The 19013-nt window shown below is 48.3% G+C and overlaps 7 protein-coding genes across 7 annotated transcripts; 2 read left to right on the forward strand and 5 right to left on the reverse strand.

The window, feature by feature from the left end:
- Window positions 1–106: 106 nt before the first annotated feature.
- On the forward strand, window positions 107–2680 carry FPOAC1_001163 (uncharacterized protein; the record flags this gene model as incomplete). Its single annotated transcript, XM_044845769.1, has 1 exon — window positions 107–2680. The coding sequence occupies one exon, from the start codon at window positions 107–109 to the stop codon at window positions 2678–2680; it is 2574 nt and encodes an 857-aa protein (XP_044711685.1).
- Window positions 2681–3085: 405 nt separating this feature from the next.
- FPOAC1_001164 (uncharacterized protein) lies at window positions 3086–3372 on the reverse strand (the record flags this gene model as incomplete). The annotated part of the gene is made up of 2 exons (XM_044845770.1): window positions 3086–3276; window positions 3312–3372. 2 exons carry the CDS (start codon window positions 3370–3372, stop codon window positions 3086–3088), a joined length of 252 nt encoding a protein of 83 aa, XP_044711686.1.
- Window positions 3373–6831: 3459 nt separating this feature from the next.
- ATP1 (Alpha subunit of the F1 sector of mitochondrial F1F0 ATP synthase) lies at window positions 6832–9139 on the reverse strand (the record flags this gene model as incomplete). The annotated part of the gene is made up of 8 exons (XM_044845771.1): window positions 6832–7095; window positions 7153–7454; window positions 7508–7714; window positions 7771–8248; window positions 8307–8427; window positions 8489–8545; window positions 8688–8845; window positions 9068–9139. The coding sequence occupies 8 exons, from the start codon at window positions 9137–9139 to the stop codon at window positions 6832–6834; spliced, it is 1659 nt and encodes a 552-aa protein (XP_044711687.1).
- A 1991-nt stretch (window positions 9140–11130) lies between these two features.
- On the reverse strand, window positions 11131–12137 carry RPL11 (60S ribosomal protein L11; the record flags this gene model as incomplete). The annotated part of the gene is made up of 5 exons (XM_044845772.1): window positions 11131–11273; window positions 11326–11476; window positions 11590–11672; window positions 11737–12022; window positions 12120–12137. 5 exons carry the CDS (start codon window positions 12135–12137, stop codon window positions 11131–11133), a joined length of 681 nt encoding a protein of 226 aa, XP_044711688.1.
- A 99-nt stretch (window positions 12138–12236) lies between these two features.
- Window positions 12237–13182, forward strand: FPOAC1_001167 (uncharacterized protein; the record flags this gene model as incomplete). The annotated part of the gene is made up of 6 exons (XM_044845773.1): window positions 12237–12260; window positions 12336–12344; window positions 12425–12496; window positions 12551–12853; window positions 12907–13000; window positions 13052–13182. 6 exons carry the CDS (start codon window positions 12237–12239, stop codon window positions 13180–13182), a joined length of 633 nt encoding a protein of 210 aa, XP_044711689.1.
- A 998-nt stretch (window positions 13183–14180) lies between these two features.
- On the reverse strand, window positions 14181–14998 carry FPOAC1_001168 (uncharacterized protein; the record flags this gene model as incomplete). Its single annotated transcript, XM_044845774.1, has 3 exons — window positions 14181–14799; window positions 14850–14910; window positions 14971–14998. 3 exons carry the CDS (start codon window positions 14996–14998, stop codon window positions 14181–14183), a joined length of 708 nt encoding a protein of 235 aa, XP_044711690.1.
- A 620-nt stretch (window positions 14999–15618) lies between these two features.
- FPOAC1_001169 (uncharacterized protein) lies at window positions 15619–17265 on the reverse strand (the record flags this gene model as incomplete). Its single annotated transcript, XM_044845775.1, has 2 exons — window positions 15619–16987; window positions 17066–17265. The coding sequence occupies 2 exons, from the start codon at window positions 17263–17265 to the stop codon at window positions 15619–15621; spliced, it is 1569 nt and encodes a 522-aa protein (XP_044711691.1).
- Window positions 17266–19013: the final 1748 nt, after the last annotated feature.

A 19013-nucleotide genomic window follows, 5' to 3' on the forward strand; every position in this document is an offset into this window, starting at 1 on the left:
TCTCAAGGCGGGCCCGATAAAAATACTCGCTCCCCTCTCCTCCTCCTCCTTTTTTGATTTCTCCCTCACGCATGATCTTTGCCCTGTTTTCATCCTACCTCGCAAGATGTCGAACAAACACGTCCTCAACAGGATTGAAAACCAAAATGGTGACCCTTGTGACTCTGAAGAAAGCGATGGTGACCACCAACGGCACCCAACGTATGCCTTCCAGGACGACAAGGGCAAATGGTGGTTTTGGCCTTCGACAATCGTCGCTCTCAAACGTCGAAAGTTGATTATGGACTGGTATTCGCGCGACACATCCGTACAGCCTATATGGGGTGACAGTGGAGTTACCTTCGCCTACCTTGCGGCTATCAGCATCAGCAATGATTTTGATCAACTCACTGTTTGTACCACTGGCGAAGACGCAAATGCTCAAGGCGCTCAAGAATCGATCGATTATGACAAAGAGTTTTTCAATGTGCCCATGGACCCGCGCATTGCTACCACTGATGACAAGGAAGCTTTCGAACGCACCAAATCGAACCGACGGCTTATCGTCGAGCACAGGCAACTAGCACTTGAAAACAACTGGGACAAGATTGCTTCTTCAACAAATTTTCGACTCCCGCAAGACGACCACGTCGGTGGTCGCTATAGAGCTGTCGCCATGGGACAGGATGTCGTCCTTCTGCATCCCCAAGACAAAGACGTTGAAGAGAGAAGAACCCTTTGGGTCAGTGATGCCGGATATGCTGAATACCGCGCGCGTGTCAATCTTCTTACATCCAAGGATGTGGATGGCAAAGGGTTTTACTTGTTTCCCAGCGACATTGAAGTTCAGGAGCAAGACAATGCTTTTCTCCGAGGAGCCGATATTTCCCCTTTGATGGGGGTAGCAGATCAACTCGCAGCGACACAGATTGACCCCAAGAAGATTCGCTGGTTCGCGAGCGGTGCGATTTTTGAAGCATTCCGCCGTGTGAATGAACAATGCAAAAGCAGCGGTTTTCATTTGGACAAGGCATATCGAACTGGAGAACCCGATCTCGACCAGATTATCCAAAGCTATTGGGATGGCCAATACATCCTATCCATGGCTGGTCAAACATCACCCTACGATGGGAACCAACAGGAAGACATTGAGTGGACTGAGCTGGCACCAAAACCACAGAGAGTCGACTCTGATGATTCCGAAATCAAACGACAAGATGTCCCAGAACCTGGACAAGAAGTTTCGACAAAAGAAACCATGGAGAATTGGGACCCCAATGATTTCGGTGTTTCTGATATTCGTTCCTGGCTGCAAGAGCTTGCTACTAGACATCCAGGGGAAAAGGTCCCTAAAGAAGACGAATGGGCCAAAATTCGAACCACGACAGCCAAGGAGGACTGGACCATGAACATGGTCATCGAAGCAGTATTCCGAGACTTCGAGAAGGATGGGGTGCCAGTCAGTGCTCCAGAGCGCAGAATTTTCTACGAAACTGCCCAGACCACACTTCTCCGAGATGTGATCTCTTGTGTCAAAACTTACTTCAGAGAAATCAGCAACGGGACTGACGCAGTCCAAACTACCCTGATTCAATCCACTCGCCGTGCTGCAACAGAGGCAAGGGCCGCGTATCTTCGAGATGAACCGCCTTACAAGGTAACAAGACTCTTACCCGCACATGCAAAGGTCCTAGCCTGTGGGTTCATCTACCCGAGAGGCAACTTCGACGGTGTCATCGCTGGTGCTCTGGCAGGGTGCCAGAAGGCACATTTGATGAACATCAAGAATGACAGAGACTCAGCCATGCCTGCACTGCAAGGAACAATCGCGTCAACCAACAAGCTGGAGGAGGCACGCAAGAAAGACCATTCGGATATATTGCAGATGCAAGAAAAGATGCAAGAAAAGATGCGCGACATGGAAAGGAGACTCAAGAATACAGAATATGGATTTTCTAATTTGGAGAAGAAGTCGCATATCAAACTTAAGGCTGGGCAACTCGCCAACAAGTCTATCAACATGGAACATCTTTCCAACGACATCGCCGATAGACTTAATGCCGAACATGTCAAGGAAAAGTCTATTCAATTGAAACATCTCTCCGCTGAGGTCATCCGGAAACTCGAACGGGACAGCTCTTCTCACCAGTCGGATGGTCACCATCGACCAAGCATGACTACACCAGTTCCAGAAACTCCAAGCTTCACTGATAAGCACCAGAAACCAGTTGCCGCTTCGTCTGGTACGCCAACCCCAGAATCGAGGAAGCGAAGAAGACAAGTTGCCATACTTCCTAGTGCAGCCCAAGCAGAACTCATGAAGCAGCAAATACCTGGCACATCGCCTAACACGCCAACCCAAGAATCCAAGAAGCAACAAATACCTGTTGGCATATCGCCTAGCACGCCAACCCCAGAATCCAAGAAGCGACAAACACCTATTGCCGCTTCGTCTGGCACGTCAACTCCAGAATCCAGGAAGCGAAGAAGACAAGTCGCCATAGTTCCTAGTGCAGCCCAAGCAGAACTCATGAAGCAGCAAATACCTATTGGCACATCGCCTAACACGCCAACCCAAGAATCCAAGAAGCAACAAATACCTGTTGGCATATCGCCTAGCACGCCAAACCCAGAATCGAGGAAGCGAAGAAGACAAGTTGCCATAGTTCCTAGTACAGCCAAAGCAGAACTCCCGAAGTAGCAAATGCCTGTTGGCACATCGCCTGGTACGCCAACTCCAGACCCCAAAGAGAAGCACAAAGGGTTGGATGTTCCGGTGCCAGGTAAGGCAGTGAAGAGAACAAAGGGAACCGATGAGGTAGACCAGAATTTGAAAAGACTCATGATGTGATGCACAAGGGTTGGAAGGGGCTACATTAGGTACACGAGAGTTTTTACAGCTTAGACTACCTACAATAGGAAGGGTAGCCCTCTTAGAGCGACCAAGCCAACCAAATAAATGACTTTGCACAGTTTAACTTCCCTTTATTTCAAGAGATTAGCTACTTGAGGTGGTACTGACAGTTATAGTTATGGTTATTGGTATAATGAACATCGAAATGGAATATTGAAAATAGCCGTTGGAATCCATGATTTTTGTCAAAGTCTACCAAAATCTACCCATCTCACCCAAATCAGGGTGATGTCTTAATTCGTCCTTACCGGTGACATCGCCACCCATGACAACTCCAGAATCTTCCATGTCACTGTCAGGGAGAGGGCCACTATCGGCTTTATCCTCAGATTGAGCAGGACTAATCTCCATATCTATACTGGCCTCGAGATTCTTGTTAAAGTCTACCAAAATCCATCCTCAGTATCAAGATCCATACCTTTAAGTGTATCGGAACAATGGCCGATGGAAGCATAAGAGACGAAATTAGTAGGACACATTATGCTCCTTAGACTAGAGTTCTTAGACTATTTATTTTTATACCCTAAGACTTAGGCGGCCAGCTCTTTTGCTGCCCACTAGATAGATATCTTCATCCAAATCAGTGAATCTTCTAATTCGTCCTCGTTGAGTCATTGGTGACATTGCCACCTATGCATAGCAGCTCCAGAATCTCCCATGTCAGAGAGAGGTGATAGATTATAGAAGGAAAGAAAAAGCAAGAGAGGAGAAGAAAAGAAACGCTCGAGTACCCTCAAGACCTCAGGCTGCAGTGATTCATTGCGAAGAGGGGATGTGGCTTAAAATAGAGAGATACCTCGTTAAGCATTATTGTTGTTATACATGGATAGTGCATAAACACATTATGCAATAAGCTAATGACTTTCCCGTTTGTGAACTATTTGTCTAGAGATCATCTCTCTTATGCGCAAGGATTTATTGAAGGATATGATTGACAAATGTGATGATGTAAGCGGTCTCTGCGGGAGTGTTCACATCTCATTGAGCAGCGTGAGTTCGAGTTTCGACGCTTCAGTGACTTTTCTATTGATCTTGGGCGTGCTATTACTTATGACTTTACCCGTGATCGATAGGAGCGGGCTATTTATTTATGCCTTTACCCTTATCACTATCATTTTCCTTCCTATGAGCGCTTTTTCGAGTATTTTCGGTATGAACACGACTGACGTGAGAGACATGCCTTACTCTCAATGGCTGTACTGGGCCGTTGCCATTCCGGTGACGATTGTGGTTATTCTTATTGGGTTGTAGTTCATGGGGGAGTTGGGTAATATGACTCGATGGTTGTTGAAAGGGGTCAGCAAATGGGGATCAGGGGTGTACTCCTACCCAGCAGCCCTGCCACAAACCCTTGAAACTGCATACTGGACTTATATACAAGCTAGCCTACTGCTCAAGTGGTAGAATACTCATCGCCGTATGAAACGGGCAACGGAATGCGTAGAAGGGTTAGGCACACTATCTGCCAGCTCAGGGGCGAGTTCATCGATCAAGGCCGAGGCCCTATGTGCACACCCTTGAGGCTGTAGAAAACTTGCACAACTTGTCTAAGAGATAAAATAATTTAGTTTTCTTATGCCAGTAGACCCGCCTTTAGGTTATTTATTTCCTGCCTCCTAAAGCTTGAGGTCAACTTTTCTGCAGCCCTCTAAGCTAGTACCCGGGCCACCCCGACGGTCCATCGATGATGTGCCCTCTTTACTTCGTTCCGTCAAGTGTCGTTTGATCTCAACAATGCTAGGACGAGCTCAATTTGTTCCAGCTCACCGACAAGAGAGATGGGCTCTGTGTCATCCAGACGTTGGGAAAACATATAAAGACGCATCTTCGAAACTCCTCGGCCTGGTATAAAGAGTTTGTCACAGGCGCCCGAAATTCGAATTCTGACGGACAATGGACGGCGATTCGAGACAAAGTAAGGAAGGTCATACGTGAACAATCTTGACCAAAACCAGAAGAAGAAACGAGCCTCCGAATTGAAGTCCCTCAAACCTTCAATTGATCCAGAATATGAATTTCGCACTAAGATCCAACTCGCATTGGCAGTGTTCGAACAAAAAGGTTCACATACGGTCCTAGCAAAGGTAGAGGAAGAAGCAAGAGAAATGATGGGTCGGAAAAGGAAGAGACGCAATCAATCTGTCCAAGACAACATGCGGTGTATCCGTCTAATCGGCATTGGAAACATGACAAAGACAGCAGCATTAAGATTTATCGATGCATACAAGGTAATTGCACTTCTTTCTCTTGAACATATGGTACTGAACCAACTAAAGGAAGGCTCCATGACCTGAATTTTACATTAATTCTGCTATATATCCTAGGTAGCTTGTACCTCATTCCACCATTGGCCACTGTCAGGAAAAAAAAGGTCGCTGGAAGCCTAAGAGATGAAATTAGTGGGTCACTTTATGCTTTTTAGACTATAGCGCTTAGGCTGCTTATTTTTATAACCTAAGACTTAGGAGGTCGTTTTTTCTGCTACCTACCAGATTGACTATGAGATAAACTTCGGTCGTTTACCTGCTAACCTCTCAGCCTCTTCCTCAGAGTATGGGACAAATAAGAGACGAGACCAGTAGGCCAACTTATGTCACTTAGACCAGACTCTTATGTTATTTCTTATGCCCTAAAGCTTTAGACGACATCGTTACTATAGCCTTAAAAGAGAGTAGCTTGTTCAGGCCACCCAGCTTCTTGGTTGACACCATTGCTTCTTGCATTGCAAACATGGCTGATTCTCCGCTATTCTTGATGTTCACTAAATGTCCCCTCTGACACCCCGCCAGAGCAACGGAGGTGCATAGCCTTATATTGTTCTTGAATTTCAATGTCACTGGGAAATAAGTAAAAAACCTTTGTCATCCACGTACGTGGGTACGTGGATGCAAGAAGATTAACACGCGCATGGTATTCAGCATATCCGTCATCACTGACCCAAAGGGCTCTTCTGTTTTTGAAGGCCTTTTTCTTGCGGATGCATTGGGACGACATCTCACAACATAGTAGTGGTATCTATATTAAGAGAAGTGAAGACAATCAAGAAACCAAGTGCGTCATTCTCGACATGGGGTGGCTGCAGATATGCATTCTCCCGGAGGACAATTCATTATGCTATCTTAGGCCTGTTTTTAGGTTTTTTAGGTTATATATCTTAAGCTTAGGTAGACTTATGTGTGCCGTCCTTTAGCCTGCTTCACAAGCTTGCCATGTAGTTCTCGACGTTATTGGGACAGCATCAATTGGGATAAACGCTGTTCTTGAATTGCATCTCAGGATAACATACCAACACGGCTTCTCCAACATAACTTGACGACGGCCACGACGAAATTACATCGGGTTACGACGAGGTCAGTCGACCAATGTTTTAGACGATGAGAGCTACAGATGATATCCTACGATGTTAGTAAGGCAGAATCTTATGCTGGATCAGTGCAAGTACTAAAAGCTGGCTATGAATAGTGAGTGACACACCCATCCTAAGATGAATAAATTTACCCTAAACACTAAGCATTATGGTCAAACTTATAGTCCTAAGCCTTATGATAAACTTATGATAGACTTATGAGTCTTTTATAAAAGTTCATATCAAGCAAGCTATAGTGGAGGCAATCCTAGATAGTGCTTGACAAGAGAGAATACCTAAACGATTATTGGTTACGTCACAATCACAAGACACATTGGGAAATGGCAATATTCATTAGGTAGTTCAAGAACAAAAGGAATCGAGGGCATTCATTGAGTTTTGTGCTCTATTTTACAAGTGGCAATACGACGGGCGAATCTCCCTCAACTCACTCCCGTCGCTCCATCCAGGCGCGACCCCTCGACATGTTCCCTCCGCCTCAAGAGAGAAAAACGACAATAGATATTCGATATAGACAGCGACATCCCCAAAGGCCCCCGCTATTCTCCGCACAAGTTGCTTTTGATTACATTTAACCGAGGAAGCTCTTGACGAAGGACTGGACAACGTCCTTGAGCTTGGCCTCAGTATCCTTGGAGAGGGCGCCTTCCTTGTCAATGGTGGCAAGGAGCTCGGTCTCGTTGGTCTTGAGGTGGGCAAGGAAGTCGGACTCCCACTGAAGAATCTTGTTAACGGGGACGTTGTCGAGGAAACCGTTAACACCAGCGAAGATGAGAGGAACCATCTCAGTGACAGCCATGGGGCTGTACTGCTTCTGCTTGAGGAGCTCGGTAAGCTGTAAAATAGTCAGTATCTTGAATTTCCAATATTTGTAAAGCTTGTTTCAACTTACACGCTCACCACGGTTGAGGGTCTGCTTGGTAGCAGCATCCAAATCGGAACCGAACTGGGCGAAAGCAGCAACCTCACGGTACTGGGCCAAGAAAAGCTTCAGGGAACCAGCAACCTGCTTCATGGCCTTAAGCTGGGCAGCAGAACCGACACGAGAGACGGAAAGACCGACGTTGATGGCGGGTCGGATACCCTTGTAGAACAGCTCAGCCTCCAAGAAGATCTGACCATCAGTGATGGAAATAACGTTGGTAGGAATGTAAGCAGAAACGTCACCGCCTTGTGTCTCAATTACCGGCAGGGCTCATTCAGGGTTAGCTACTTATTGACGTTGGATTGAATCGATCGGTACTCACCGGTCATGGAGCCACCACCGAGCTTGTCGTTCATCTTGGCAGCACGCTCAAGGAGACGAGAGTGGAGGTAGAAAACGTCACCGGGGTAAGCTTCACGTCCAGGGGGACGGCGGAGAAGCAGAGACATTTGTCGGTAAGCGACAGCCTGCTTGGAAAGATCGTCGAAGATGACAAGAGAGTGCTTTCCAGTGTCGCGGAAGTACTCGCCTCGAATTGAATGTTAGTTACATGGGAACAGAGAGATGCGAGATAGCGATACTTACCGATAGTGGCACCAGTGAAAGGAGCAAGGTACTGGAGAGGAGCAGCCTCAGAGGCAGTGGCAGCGACGACAATGGAGTACTTCATGGCGTCGTTCTCCTCGAGGGTCTTGACGAACTGAGCGACAGTGGATCGCTTCTGACCGACGGCGACGTAGATACAGTAGAGCTTCTTCTTCTCGTCGTTGCCATCGTTCCATCGCTTCTGGTTAAGGATGGTGTCGAGACCAACGGCAGTCTTACCAGTCTGACGATCACCAATGATCAACTCACGCTGACCACGGCCGATGGGAACCATGGCATCGACGGACTTGAGACCAGTCTGAACGGGCTCGTTGACTGACTTTCGGGGCAGAATACCGGGAGCCTTGAGCTGAGCACGGCGTCGCTCCTTGGTGTTGATGGGACCCTTGCCGTCAATGGGGTTACCGAGAGCGTCGACGACACGGCCGAGCATCTCGGGACCGACAGGAATATCAACCTTGGGTAGTTGTTAATTTGGGCTATTGTTTAGGGTTGATATTGCATGAAAGACTTACAATCTCACCGGTACGCTTGACGGTCTCACCCTCCTTGACAAGACGATCGGAACCGAACAACACAACACCGACCTGGCCGGCCTCGAGGTTCATGCACATTCCCTTGACACCGGAGGCGAACCTGATATTTGTTAGCTATGGGACGCATGGCGGAGTCACTCCAGATTTTGCTCAGTACGTACTCGACAAGCTCCTCAGCCTGGACGTTGGCCATACCGTGAACACGGGCGATACCATCACTGTAAATTCGCAGTCAGTACTGATAGGGTTCCAATTGAATTCGTCCAGGGCATCCGGATAGTTCGACGGTGTGGTGTTGATCGAGGTCATCGTGCACCAGCTTCGCCTTGCTCCGGTTGCTCCCAGCGTAGATCCACATACCCGACGGAAAGGACACGGCCAGTCTCAGCGAGGTTGGACTCCTCCTGGACACCACGAATTCGCTGCTCGAGGATGGAAGAGACCTCGGTGGGAGAAGCCTTGGCGTCGGAGGCGTAGAATCGAGCGGCGTTGATGGAGGCGGGTGCGGCATTTCGGAGCTGGTGGTGAAAAACAGGTTAGCCGAAGCCCGAAAAAGTCCTCGACAGGTCGACAGCGACAGCGGCCCCAAATAGCTCAAAAAAGCTCGTAATCCAGTTGAAAAGGCAATCCAACTAATCAATTGAGCTCGTGGGGTAAATTGTCGATGGATGCATGATGCTGGGGAGCGCTGGTCGATGGGATTGTCGATTCGGGGCTCGGAAGAGCACGTTTTAACTTACAGCAGCGACCCTGCCAGCGGCAGAGACAGCGCCGACGGCGCGCGTCGACTGTCGAAGGGCGTTCCGGAACATATTAGAGGTATACGGGAGGTTTTGGAGATGAAAGGAGAGCAATTGCAGCCGGGTGCAATTGGGAGGAGGGGAGATTGGGGTGCGGTGCTGCCTTTACAGGAGAGCAAATGGAGATTTTTGAGGAGGGTGGTGATGGAGAGCAGAGTCTGTTCTGAGGAATGAAGTGGGGTCAAGTGCTCCGAGTGACCAATCAAATCTCGATGCGCGTTTTTGCCTGGATATTCCGATGTAGCCTTAACAATTTCTTAGTCTCTTGCCGCCTTTATTTCGGAGCTCCATTTCACCCACCGAGCTGACATCGTTGATAAATTGTTAGATCGGGGATAATCTCAAGAGTTTATAGTATGAGGGTTACTGCAGGTGTATCTCGTGCCTATCAATCGATCCGATCCTTAATCCCCGGAAACCAAATACCCTCTTTCGTGTCACTAGCCGACTTCTTACATACATCTCATTGACCTCCCGTACCGCCGAAACGATCGGTATTACCCGGGTACGTGTCATTAGTTTATGCCTGAGATATGCGGTTACAGATTCTAATGGAGCTGCGGGCCAATGCCAGAACAGACTTGGCCCCAAGAGCTTCTCATTTTCGTGGTGGGGTTTCATGCTGACCTGGTGACCGGCTCCGGAGCGAGAGAACAAGCTCACAGCACAGCAATCAACGCTGGAAAGACACTGCACAAATTGCGACCAAGGCCAAGCTAACAAAGGCGGCCTTGTTACGCCCATCAATTGATCAATAGCAAGCTTCCGTGACTCAAGATCGAGAGCCTTTTTCCTCTTCAGCCTTGAGCCGCGGATTTCCCGGCTCAGATTTATCCCACCTAACTATATCAATATTTTGTCCTGATAGCCTTGCCATCGTAAACTCCTATCCGATGACGGACTCCCGTGTCCCCGAGATATCAGATACCGTTAATCTGGGGTGCATCTCCACTGGTGCAATTGGTCCATTGTATGCTTGATTGACCTCTTTTTTCACGACGATGGTGTAGCTCCTCTTGATTTGGAGTGTCCATAGTGTAAAACAGCACTGCAGGAAACCGATGGCCTTGTCCAGTATCATACGAGGTGAAATGGTGCTCCAAAGAGATTGGTCGTATTTGATCTGGATTATGCATAATTGACTGATTTTTACAATTCAATGAGACGTGCGATCAACTCAAAGAGTGCAGAAGCTTCAAAAGAAGCCATCGCTTTCTCTTTATTCTGTAATAGGATTAAATACTGTGACAGCGAGGCTACGATACTCCCAAGACGGAATGTCCACACGTGGCGCGAACCTCGATTTAGATGACTTTTAGATCACTTATGAAACTATCACAAGCGCATGACAGTATTTATATTGTCAGTCCGACATCATAAAGAATTTGATGGTTTTGGCTTCCAAAGCCTAATGATAACTTTTTCCTTCCCCTCGCAGCACCTTTTTCACAAAAGGTAGGGCTCATAGAGCAAGTTTCTCACGCCATAGAGAATGTAATGGTTCAAGGAGTCTGCCGCCAGACGCTTGGTAAGAGTTTAATCAGTCGAAATATACAGATAGACTTGCTCAGGCTTGCTTGTAGAAGTGATATCACAAAAGGGCAGCTACAACTGTTCAACATATTACAACGTTCACGCCTTCACGCATTGATGGGACGAGCTCGAGCTGATGTTACTCAATTGAGCAACATCAGACATTCAAAGAGTGATGCATCAAAGTCCCAAAGGGGATGTTTATATCGTCTCACGTAGACGTAAACAGACGAGAGGCCAAGTAGACAAAGTACCAATGATCTGACGATTGATGGCAGATGTCACATTCAGAGTGAGTGAATATCGGAAAGCCGGCAGAGTGCCGGTCGGTCTCTCAGGCCGTGGCTCGACTGAAAGAGTCAAGCTGATGCAGCAATGGCAACAGAAAATACAAGCCCCATGTGGTTTTTCCCCTAATGTTCGCCGTGACCAGTCCGTAAATTCAAATAACCATTTTCCTTTTCAACCGTTTATCGGACAATACCATCGAAGCGAGACTTGAACCACTTGACGGTCTCCTCGCGCTTGATGCGGTGAGAGGCACCGATCTTGGACTTGGTTCGGCGGCGGCGGGTGACGCGCTCACCAGGTCGGGTCATGCAGCAGTAAAAGTCTAATAGGCAAATTAGAGTAAAAGTCATAAATAATAATCGAGCATCACTCACCCATGCCATAGATACCAATTGAGGGATCATACTTGATGCCGAGATCGATGTGCTCGCTGATACCGAAGCCGAAGTTGCCAGTCTCGGAGAAGTTGCGCTTGCGGAGCTCGTACTCCTTGACCTTGAGGCCACGCTCGAGAATCTCCTCAGCCTTGGAATTTGTTAGCCTGAATTTCCAAGGATTGAAATGATTTGGAGTGTATTTCCAAGGATTGAAATGATTTTGGAGTGTATTTCCGAGGATTGAAATATTTTGGTGCTTACCTTGGGGCCTCGGACAGTGACGTGAACAGCAATCTTTTCGTTACGTCGGATACCGAAAGTTCGGACAGTGTAACGGGCCTTGCCTTGGAAGGAATATTCAGTCAGATGGAATTGCATCATCATGTTGGAAAATTGGGCAAAACTCACTGTAAACGGGGGTTTGACCGGAAAGTTGCTCGAGGACCTTGGCAGCACGAGTAAGTCTGTCACCAGACTCTCCGACGGAGATGTTCAGAACGAGCTTCTGAATCTTCAGCTCCCGCATGGGGTTGTTTGCCTTCTCGGTAGCCATGGCTGCTGTTATTAGTCGACCTGGTGATTGGAGTTGTCGGGGGATCGCAAAGGTTGCAAGAGTAGATTTGAGATTTTGTGAGTGGTAAAATATTTGAGGGTTTCTCTGCCCTTTAGCGAGGTGGGGTCGGATGGGGCCGGACTATTCCATACATAGACTAGTGCAGAATGGGTACATTGTCGGTGTACCTTTCAGCCTTCCGCATCAGGCTCCGCAAATTTTGGACATCATAACTCACCTTCAGAGCTCCAGGCATTGAAGGTTGTTGCGATCGCGCGCAAACTCACCGCGATACAACACCAATTTTTGAAACATTGAGCAACTGCATCAGCAAGTTCTCACAAACACCGTCAAAATGTCGAACAAACAAGGAAAGATGGTATGGTTATCCCTCAATTCTCACGCGTCTTGAAAACTGCTTGTTGTTCATAGCTAATCGCTTTCCTCCTTCTAGGCCGGTTACGTACGTATACTCCCAACGCGCATGCGACGTCAATATCATGTCTCTTTGATGGAGTGACAAGGCTGACTTGGATGGAACAGATCAACTGGCGCATGCGAGTCACCCTGAACGACGGACGAGCAATGACCGGTCAGATGCTTGCTTTCGATAAGGTACAACATCTTCCTCTATCATCACCATCAACACCCAAGCTAACTGGAACCTAGCACATGAACCTCGTCCTTGCCGATACCGAAGAGTTCCGACGCGTCAAGCGCAAGCAGAATAAGCCCGCTGCCCCTGGCGCAAGTGGCTCAGCTTCCCTCGTTGAGTCTGAGGAGAAGCGAACCCTTGGTCTCACAATCGTTCGAGGCGCTCACATCATCTCCCTCTCCGTTGAGTCACCTCCTCCCGCTGACCCCAGTGCCCGACTTGGAAAGAGTGCGCCTGGCGGTATCTCCTCTGCTCTGGCTGCTGGTCCAGGTGTTGCCCGACCTGCTGGTCGAGGAGCTGCCCCCCCTTCTCTGGCTGTATGTACCCGCTATTCTCTTGAGAATCTACCATCAATGCTAACATTCATTAGGGTCCTGCTGCTGGTGTTGGTGGCGCTCCCCCCCCTGGCTTCCCCGGCTTCCCTGGAGGTGCTCCTGGTTTCCCAGGTCCTGGTGGTCGTGGTGGTAAGTTTACTACATCCCGATTCACCCACAAAGTTTCTAACCATTTTCAAGCTCCTCCCCCTGGTTTCCCTGGAAATTTCCCTCCTCCTGCTGGCTTCCCCGGGGGCGCTCAGTTCCCTCCTCCCGGTTTCAACCCGGGTGGTCCTCCACCTCCTGGATTCCAGCCTCCTCCCCGAAGATAGGTTATGTAGACGCTGGATAACTAGGGTAATTCCACTGGTCCGAAAAGAAGCTACGATGTCGGTTACAAGACTGAGAATGTCTTGCCTGTCCGCCGGACCGCAGGACCATGAATGCCGGAAACAAATATCGATATTTTGGTTTGGGTCATACAAAAATGTATGTGAAATTTCTTCATGGCACTCTACCATCCTCATCAGTGTTAACAAGCTTGCCAAGAACTTTACTACGGAGCACTTGAGGCGCATGATGATGCATTGGACTAGAAGTGGTTTGTGTTTATAGGGTAATCAGCCGCTTCGAAGGCTATGAATTGATGGTGTTGAAATATCATGGTGCATTCGTTGCTACAATAACCTACAAAAATTCAAGTTAAAAATTGAATAGTCCATAAGTCGCCTCCCAAGGTCCAATTCTAATTTAACTCATCGCAGCATCAAGAAGACTTCAACAGTTGTGATGTTTTATATACCCAGCACGTAAGTCTAGAGGCACCATCAAAGCCAGTAACTCAGCAAATCAAACTATTCTCGATTTCAGCCAGTATAACAGAAAGTCGATTTCCGGGTCGGTACGTAAACAAATAACCTAAACGCCTGGTCTAGGTAGCATAAACTGCCTTGCTGTTTCGTATCTTATACCCCAAGCGGCCAGCTCTGCTGATGCCCTAGCGGGTATGGGAAAGGTGCTGGCTGGCTGATCTACAAGTCTGTCATTTCATTCTTCAAATTAACATCTATGTTGCACTAGTCATATTGTTATACGTAGATGTGAGTGCTAGTGAGGATGTATCATTGTAATTGCGCAATGGCAGTGTGTTCAAGTCCCAATCACCACATATCAACAGCGCATGTTCCTTATGTTCGACTGCGACAAGTGTATTCCTGAAAATCTACCTAGGTATGTCCTTCACTCATTTCGTCCCGCTCAATCTCATAATCAAACCAACTCCGAGAACGCCCAAGAAATTTGACCTAACCTATACCTCGTCCTTTCGCCTTCAAATACCGACAGCGTGGCTAAACACCTTGGCAGCCAACTGGCTAAGCAGTCTTGATTTGTCGTCCTGAGGAAGTTCCTGGAACACAGAGTACACGCTCTTCCCCTTGGCGTCACGTACAGCTCCCAACCTGTTTCCTGCCACGGCGCCCGCAACGAGACCTGGCACGTTGGCAACGATAAAGCCTAGGGCACCACCACTAGCACCACCCAGCATGCTCCAGAATCTGCCGGTGGGGTGGTTATCCCCGCCCTCGGCCATGCCTTCTTCGCGCATCATCTCCTCAAACACATCGCCGAACTGCGCATTCTCGGTCTGGCCACGGTCCTGAGGAGCTTGACCTCCTGTAGCTTGGTTGGTGAAGAAGTTCCATGCCCATGAGTATGGGCTCTGGCGTGGTCCAGCCCCGCCCTCAGTTTCTGTCTCGGGGATATCATCAAAGGGATCTGTGGGGGTGGTGCCAGTGTTGAAGAGCTTGCGCTGGGCGTCGTACTCACGACGGCGTGTGGGCTCGGAGAGGGTGAAGTAGGCATCGTTGACGAGCTGGAACTTGCGAGTTCGCTCGGCTCGCTCTGGCGAATCGCCAGCGACTCGGTCAGGATGCGTCTTTAAAGCGGCGCTGGAGACATGTGTTAGTGATATCACCAGTCTTGGTTACTAGAGTCATACCGCTTGTAAGCATCTCGAATCTGTTGCGTACTGGCATTCTCATTCACTTCAAGGATAGCATCTGAGCAAATCTTGATTAGCTGTCACATTCACATGTAGTGGGGTCATGATGGGAACTTACAGTAGTTGGGGGGAGCTCCAGAAGTCATGATGGCTTAGTTCGATGGGGAATAGGTTGCAGCGGTAAGGAACCAGAGGAGGGGCTTGTAGCGAACGAACGTTGTACGATTTTCGTCAAGATGGAGATGTCAAGTTGTAGGTTGGTAGGTAATAGGTATGCTTGTAATACTTGGAGATACGAGTAGAGAGACAGAGGCGGTGCTTGTGAATCAAGGTCCTCTTCAAACTGTCCCAATCACAGAGCGGAAGTGTCAACGTCATTGTGGCGGTGCTAGACAAAAGTGTGGCGATCCAATCAAGTAACTTGTTTCCATGTCTAAACGTTGGGTATCTCAAACTAGAACTCCAACCAATATTATCTTCTCAAAGGAAGACGGCAGATACATATATAGCCCCAGCCTCGCTATGCTTTCCCCTTTGGTAATTTTGATAAAAGAGAGAAAAATGAACAAGAAGAAGAAGAAGAAGAGAAATAAAGAAAAAAGTCCTTGGTGATGCAAAAAGGTTCAGCCCAAGACATGATTTGTTTCCGGTTTATATCCGTGTCATACTATATCCAGCCAACCAACAAGTCGTATTCTTTCCCCAAATCCGTCCGTATATGCGTTCGCATGGAATTCCCCGGTGGCTTGTTTGTATGACAGATGCTTCATTCCATCCCTTGCTCCAAAAACCTCTGGGCTCTTGACAACGCATCAGCCGTGATGTTACTGGCATCCGCTACTCGTCCAGCTTTCTGATAATGTGCTGCTAGCACCCACATGTCACGGATGACGCGCAAGTTGTTGTCGCCGCCATGCGCTAACTCTCTCTTAGAGATGGCATGTTTTAGGTTTTGTTCAGCCATGGCCCAATCTTTCTTCGTTTCCTGGACTCGAGCCAGCATTTTGCATGCGTAGGCGTGAAATCGGTCGTTGGACCTGGGTCCTGAATCGGTTCTGGTGAGGTCGAGTAGGTTGACAGCAAGCTCTTCAGCTTTGACTTTGTCGCCGACATCCATTTGTGTGAATTCTAGTCGCAATGCCTCGACTCTTAACCAGTCCGCATCGACTGCCTTTGACGTCTGGGTCTGCGCTTTAGACATTCTCTCCAGGGCTTGGTACATGGCTTCCTGTCGCCTGCCTAGCTCGCTTCCTTTCCGCAGCCGTGTCCTTCCATCCCATATTAGTTGTTCGTAAAGCCAAAGCCGATGTGAATCTGAGGTTTCGATGTGTTGCCCCAAAAGATCGACGTTTCGTAGCCAGGCTTGGCGTAGTAAGTGGCACAGGTAACTCCGCCCCTCGTCCGAGTGGTAATCGACATTCCGTAGTTGTTGGAGGATGAGAAGGAGAGGATGTTGGGCGGGAAGCTGTCGTTTTGCAAGTACTGTCGCATGTTCCACAAACAGGCCCATGAGTTGGAGATGCCCCCTGTCCACCATATCGAAGATCGTATCTAGTACGTGCCAGATTAGGTCGGGGTGGTCCTCGCTTAGAACGAACTCTAGTACGTAGAACCCTCGTCGTGCAGCCATCCCCGCAAGGTCTCCCTTACCGTGGTACCAGAGGTCGAAAACAAGCTCGAAAATCCGGTACATTGTGCGGCTGTCCTGAATAGGGGGTGAGTTTGGGTTTGCCAGGTAGGCGGACATGGGATCTGATATGTTGGGGAGGAATTCTAGCTTGGACTGACTCCAGTTGAAGACGCTGCCGAGGACTTGCTCGAGATTGGCGTAGGGCCCTGTATTTGAAGGCCGTACCAGGGTCATGGCCGTGCTCGTGTCTTCTTGATCTTGTATCTCTTCTGGTGATGTTGAAGATGAAGAGGAGTCCTGGTCATCGACAGTACTTGTGCCAGAGTGTTCAAAGGTCGTCTCAGTGTCCTCTGTCTCGGCTCTTGTTTCTGTGTCCATCTTTGCATGCGTGCCCATCCCGGCTTCTGCTACAGGAGTGGGCGCTGCAGAATTATTAGATGTACCTTTTCGATAGGTACGTTTTCTCAAGTTCCATTTCTTTAGACGCTTCTTAAACATCTGTTCTCTTTGAACCACGAATTAGCTTTTCTTTCCAACCCCTCGGGTCATTTCTGGGGAAGGGAGGATTAGCTATGCCACTCACGTTGCTGCAAAACCATATCTTGCCTGCAGGATGGCCATGGTCTCGTTGAGCTTCCTGTTGTCTTTGATGTAAAGCTTTTTGATGATTTCGCGCATGGACTCCCACTCATCCTCAGAGTGCTCTTTTGTGTATGTCCTGTCATCCACCGGTGGTGGACAACCCGGGAGCCGGGGAGCCAGGACTGGCAGACTGGAGGACATGATGTTGTACCATGAAGCGAATTGGGATAGAATTTTGGTGCAGTGATAGATTTGGGATCGAACCCGAACCCAGGGCAGGAGAGTTGCAGGGGTTAACCGGGTAGATCACCTAGCGACTGTAACAGGTAGCGTACCGTAACGGCGGTAGTGATGCGAATATGATTTACGGATAACCCGTGCGTAAGGAAATAGCTTGAGCTTGAGCTTGAGCAGCCAAGAGTCGATGGCTGTAAGTGTGACAGTAAGTAACTGTAGCTGTAGGTAGCTCATCCGTGTAAGGATATCGATATCGATATCGGCATCGGCATGCCGGACCGTTTCTTTGATGTGCATGGCGAACGGGAACTTAGCTTGTCAAGTACGCCTCGTGTGTTTCTTTTAGTCTTCAACTCCCTCCCCCGGCAGATAGAAGCCGTTTACAAGTCTCGGGGTCAGTTCCATCTGATTGGATAGTGGAGTTCCCTGCATGTTGGGTTTGATCTAGGCTTGTTCCGGGTAGGTTCGGAAGTCAAATTGGCATGCTTTGTGGTCTCGAATCCGCTGGATTTCATTGCTTGTTCCTGGTGTGAGCGGTAGAAAGTTGGGTGTCAAAGTTGACAGCCTCATCGGTAGACTAACGGCACAGTAGCTGGGTACTATGTCGTCCAGCGCCCGTTCCCAATTCCAATTCCACTGCAGGAGAGTTTAAAAATATGGGAATTAGCTAAAAGTCGGAACGGTTTGACACACGGGGGATCCACAGGGGCAGGCAATCTTCAGCAGCTGCGACCAAGGTTCCCAGTTTGAGTGAGAAGCGACTTTTGGTGATGACCTCACCGGACGACGCCCCGAATAACGTCGGACCACGTTGGTATTTCTTTCTTGATTCTAATGCTAACCGATATTTTTAACCAGGCTTAAGCCACCATTTATGACATCAGTTTTCCAGGGTTCAGTTTTCTTCTTTTGATTCTTCTTTTACAGCAACATAACCTGGCTTGGATGATGACTGTACGTAACACTCAAAGATGGTGGCGTTTTAGGCGAACTCCCATAGTCAAAGATATCCTGATTTCGGTTTCTGCATGTGCACTTGCATTTGCATGTGCATTTTCAAAAGACAGACATCGAGTCCAGTTGTGCGACATACCAAGCTTACTACTGCAGGTTTTGATGAGCTTAAATCCACTTTGGACGGCCAGCCTCCGACGTCTGTATAACCAATTGGATTTGAGATTATGAGCAAGGATCATGGTATGTGTCTTCAGTTAAGTCAAGTTCAGCTCAAGTTCGACGACCCCTTGAATTACTACCTAGTTCCCCACGGAGTTTTTTTTTTTTACTTTTCAACGTTCATGGGTGCAGTGCAATCCGAGTTCAAGATGATCGACTGATCCCCAACTAATCAGGGTTAATATATACCCTTGAGGCCTAGTTGTCTTGATCCCACTAAACTTAATACAAGTGCTAGCAGTAGCCTCACCAAGAGTTCAAGACTCGGGGGCACTCTGTCTCAATCATTTACAGTAATCCGTGTAGACAGACAGCCCGACGCACATTAGTAATGAGGCTAGTCTACCTACTAAGGTAGTACTATGTAATAGTAGGTAGTAGGTAGGAGGTAGGTACCTTAGTAGTTTACAGCGCGCACGCACGCCGTAGTTCAGTGCGTGTCAACGCCAACAAGTCTTAACTTTTATTGGCAATTCATTAATGATTCCATGACACCAGCTAGTGTGTTCGTAGCGTGACCAATAGTCGCCACTCAC

The sequence above is a fragment of the Fusarium poae genome, chromosome 1 (genome assembly GCF_019609905.1).
Source record: "Fusarium poae strain DAOMC 252244 chromosome 1, whole genome shotgun sequence".
Classification (NCBI taxonomy): domain Eukaryota; kingdom Fungi; phylum Ascomycota; class Sordariomycetes; order Hypocreales; family Nectriaceae; genus Fusarium; species Fusarium poae.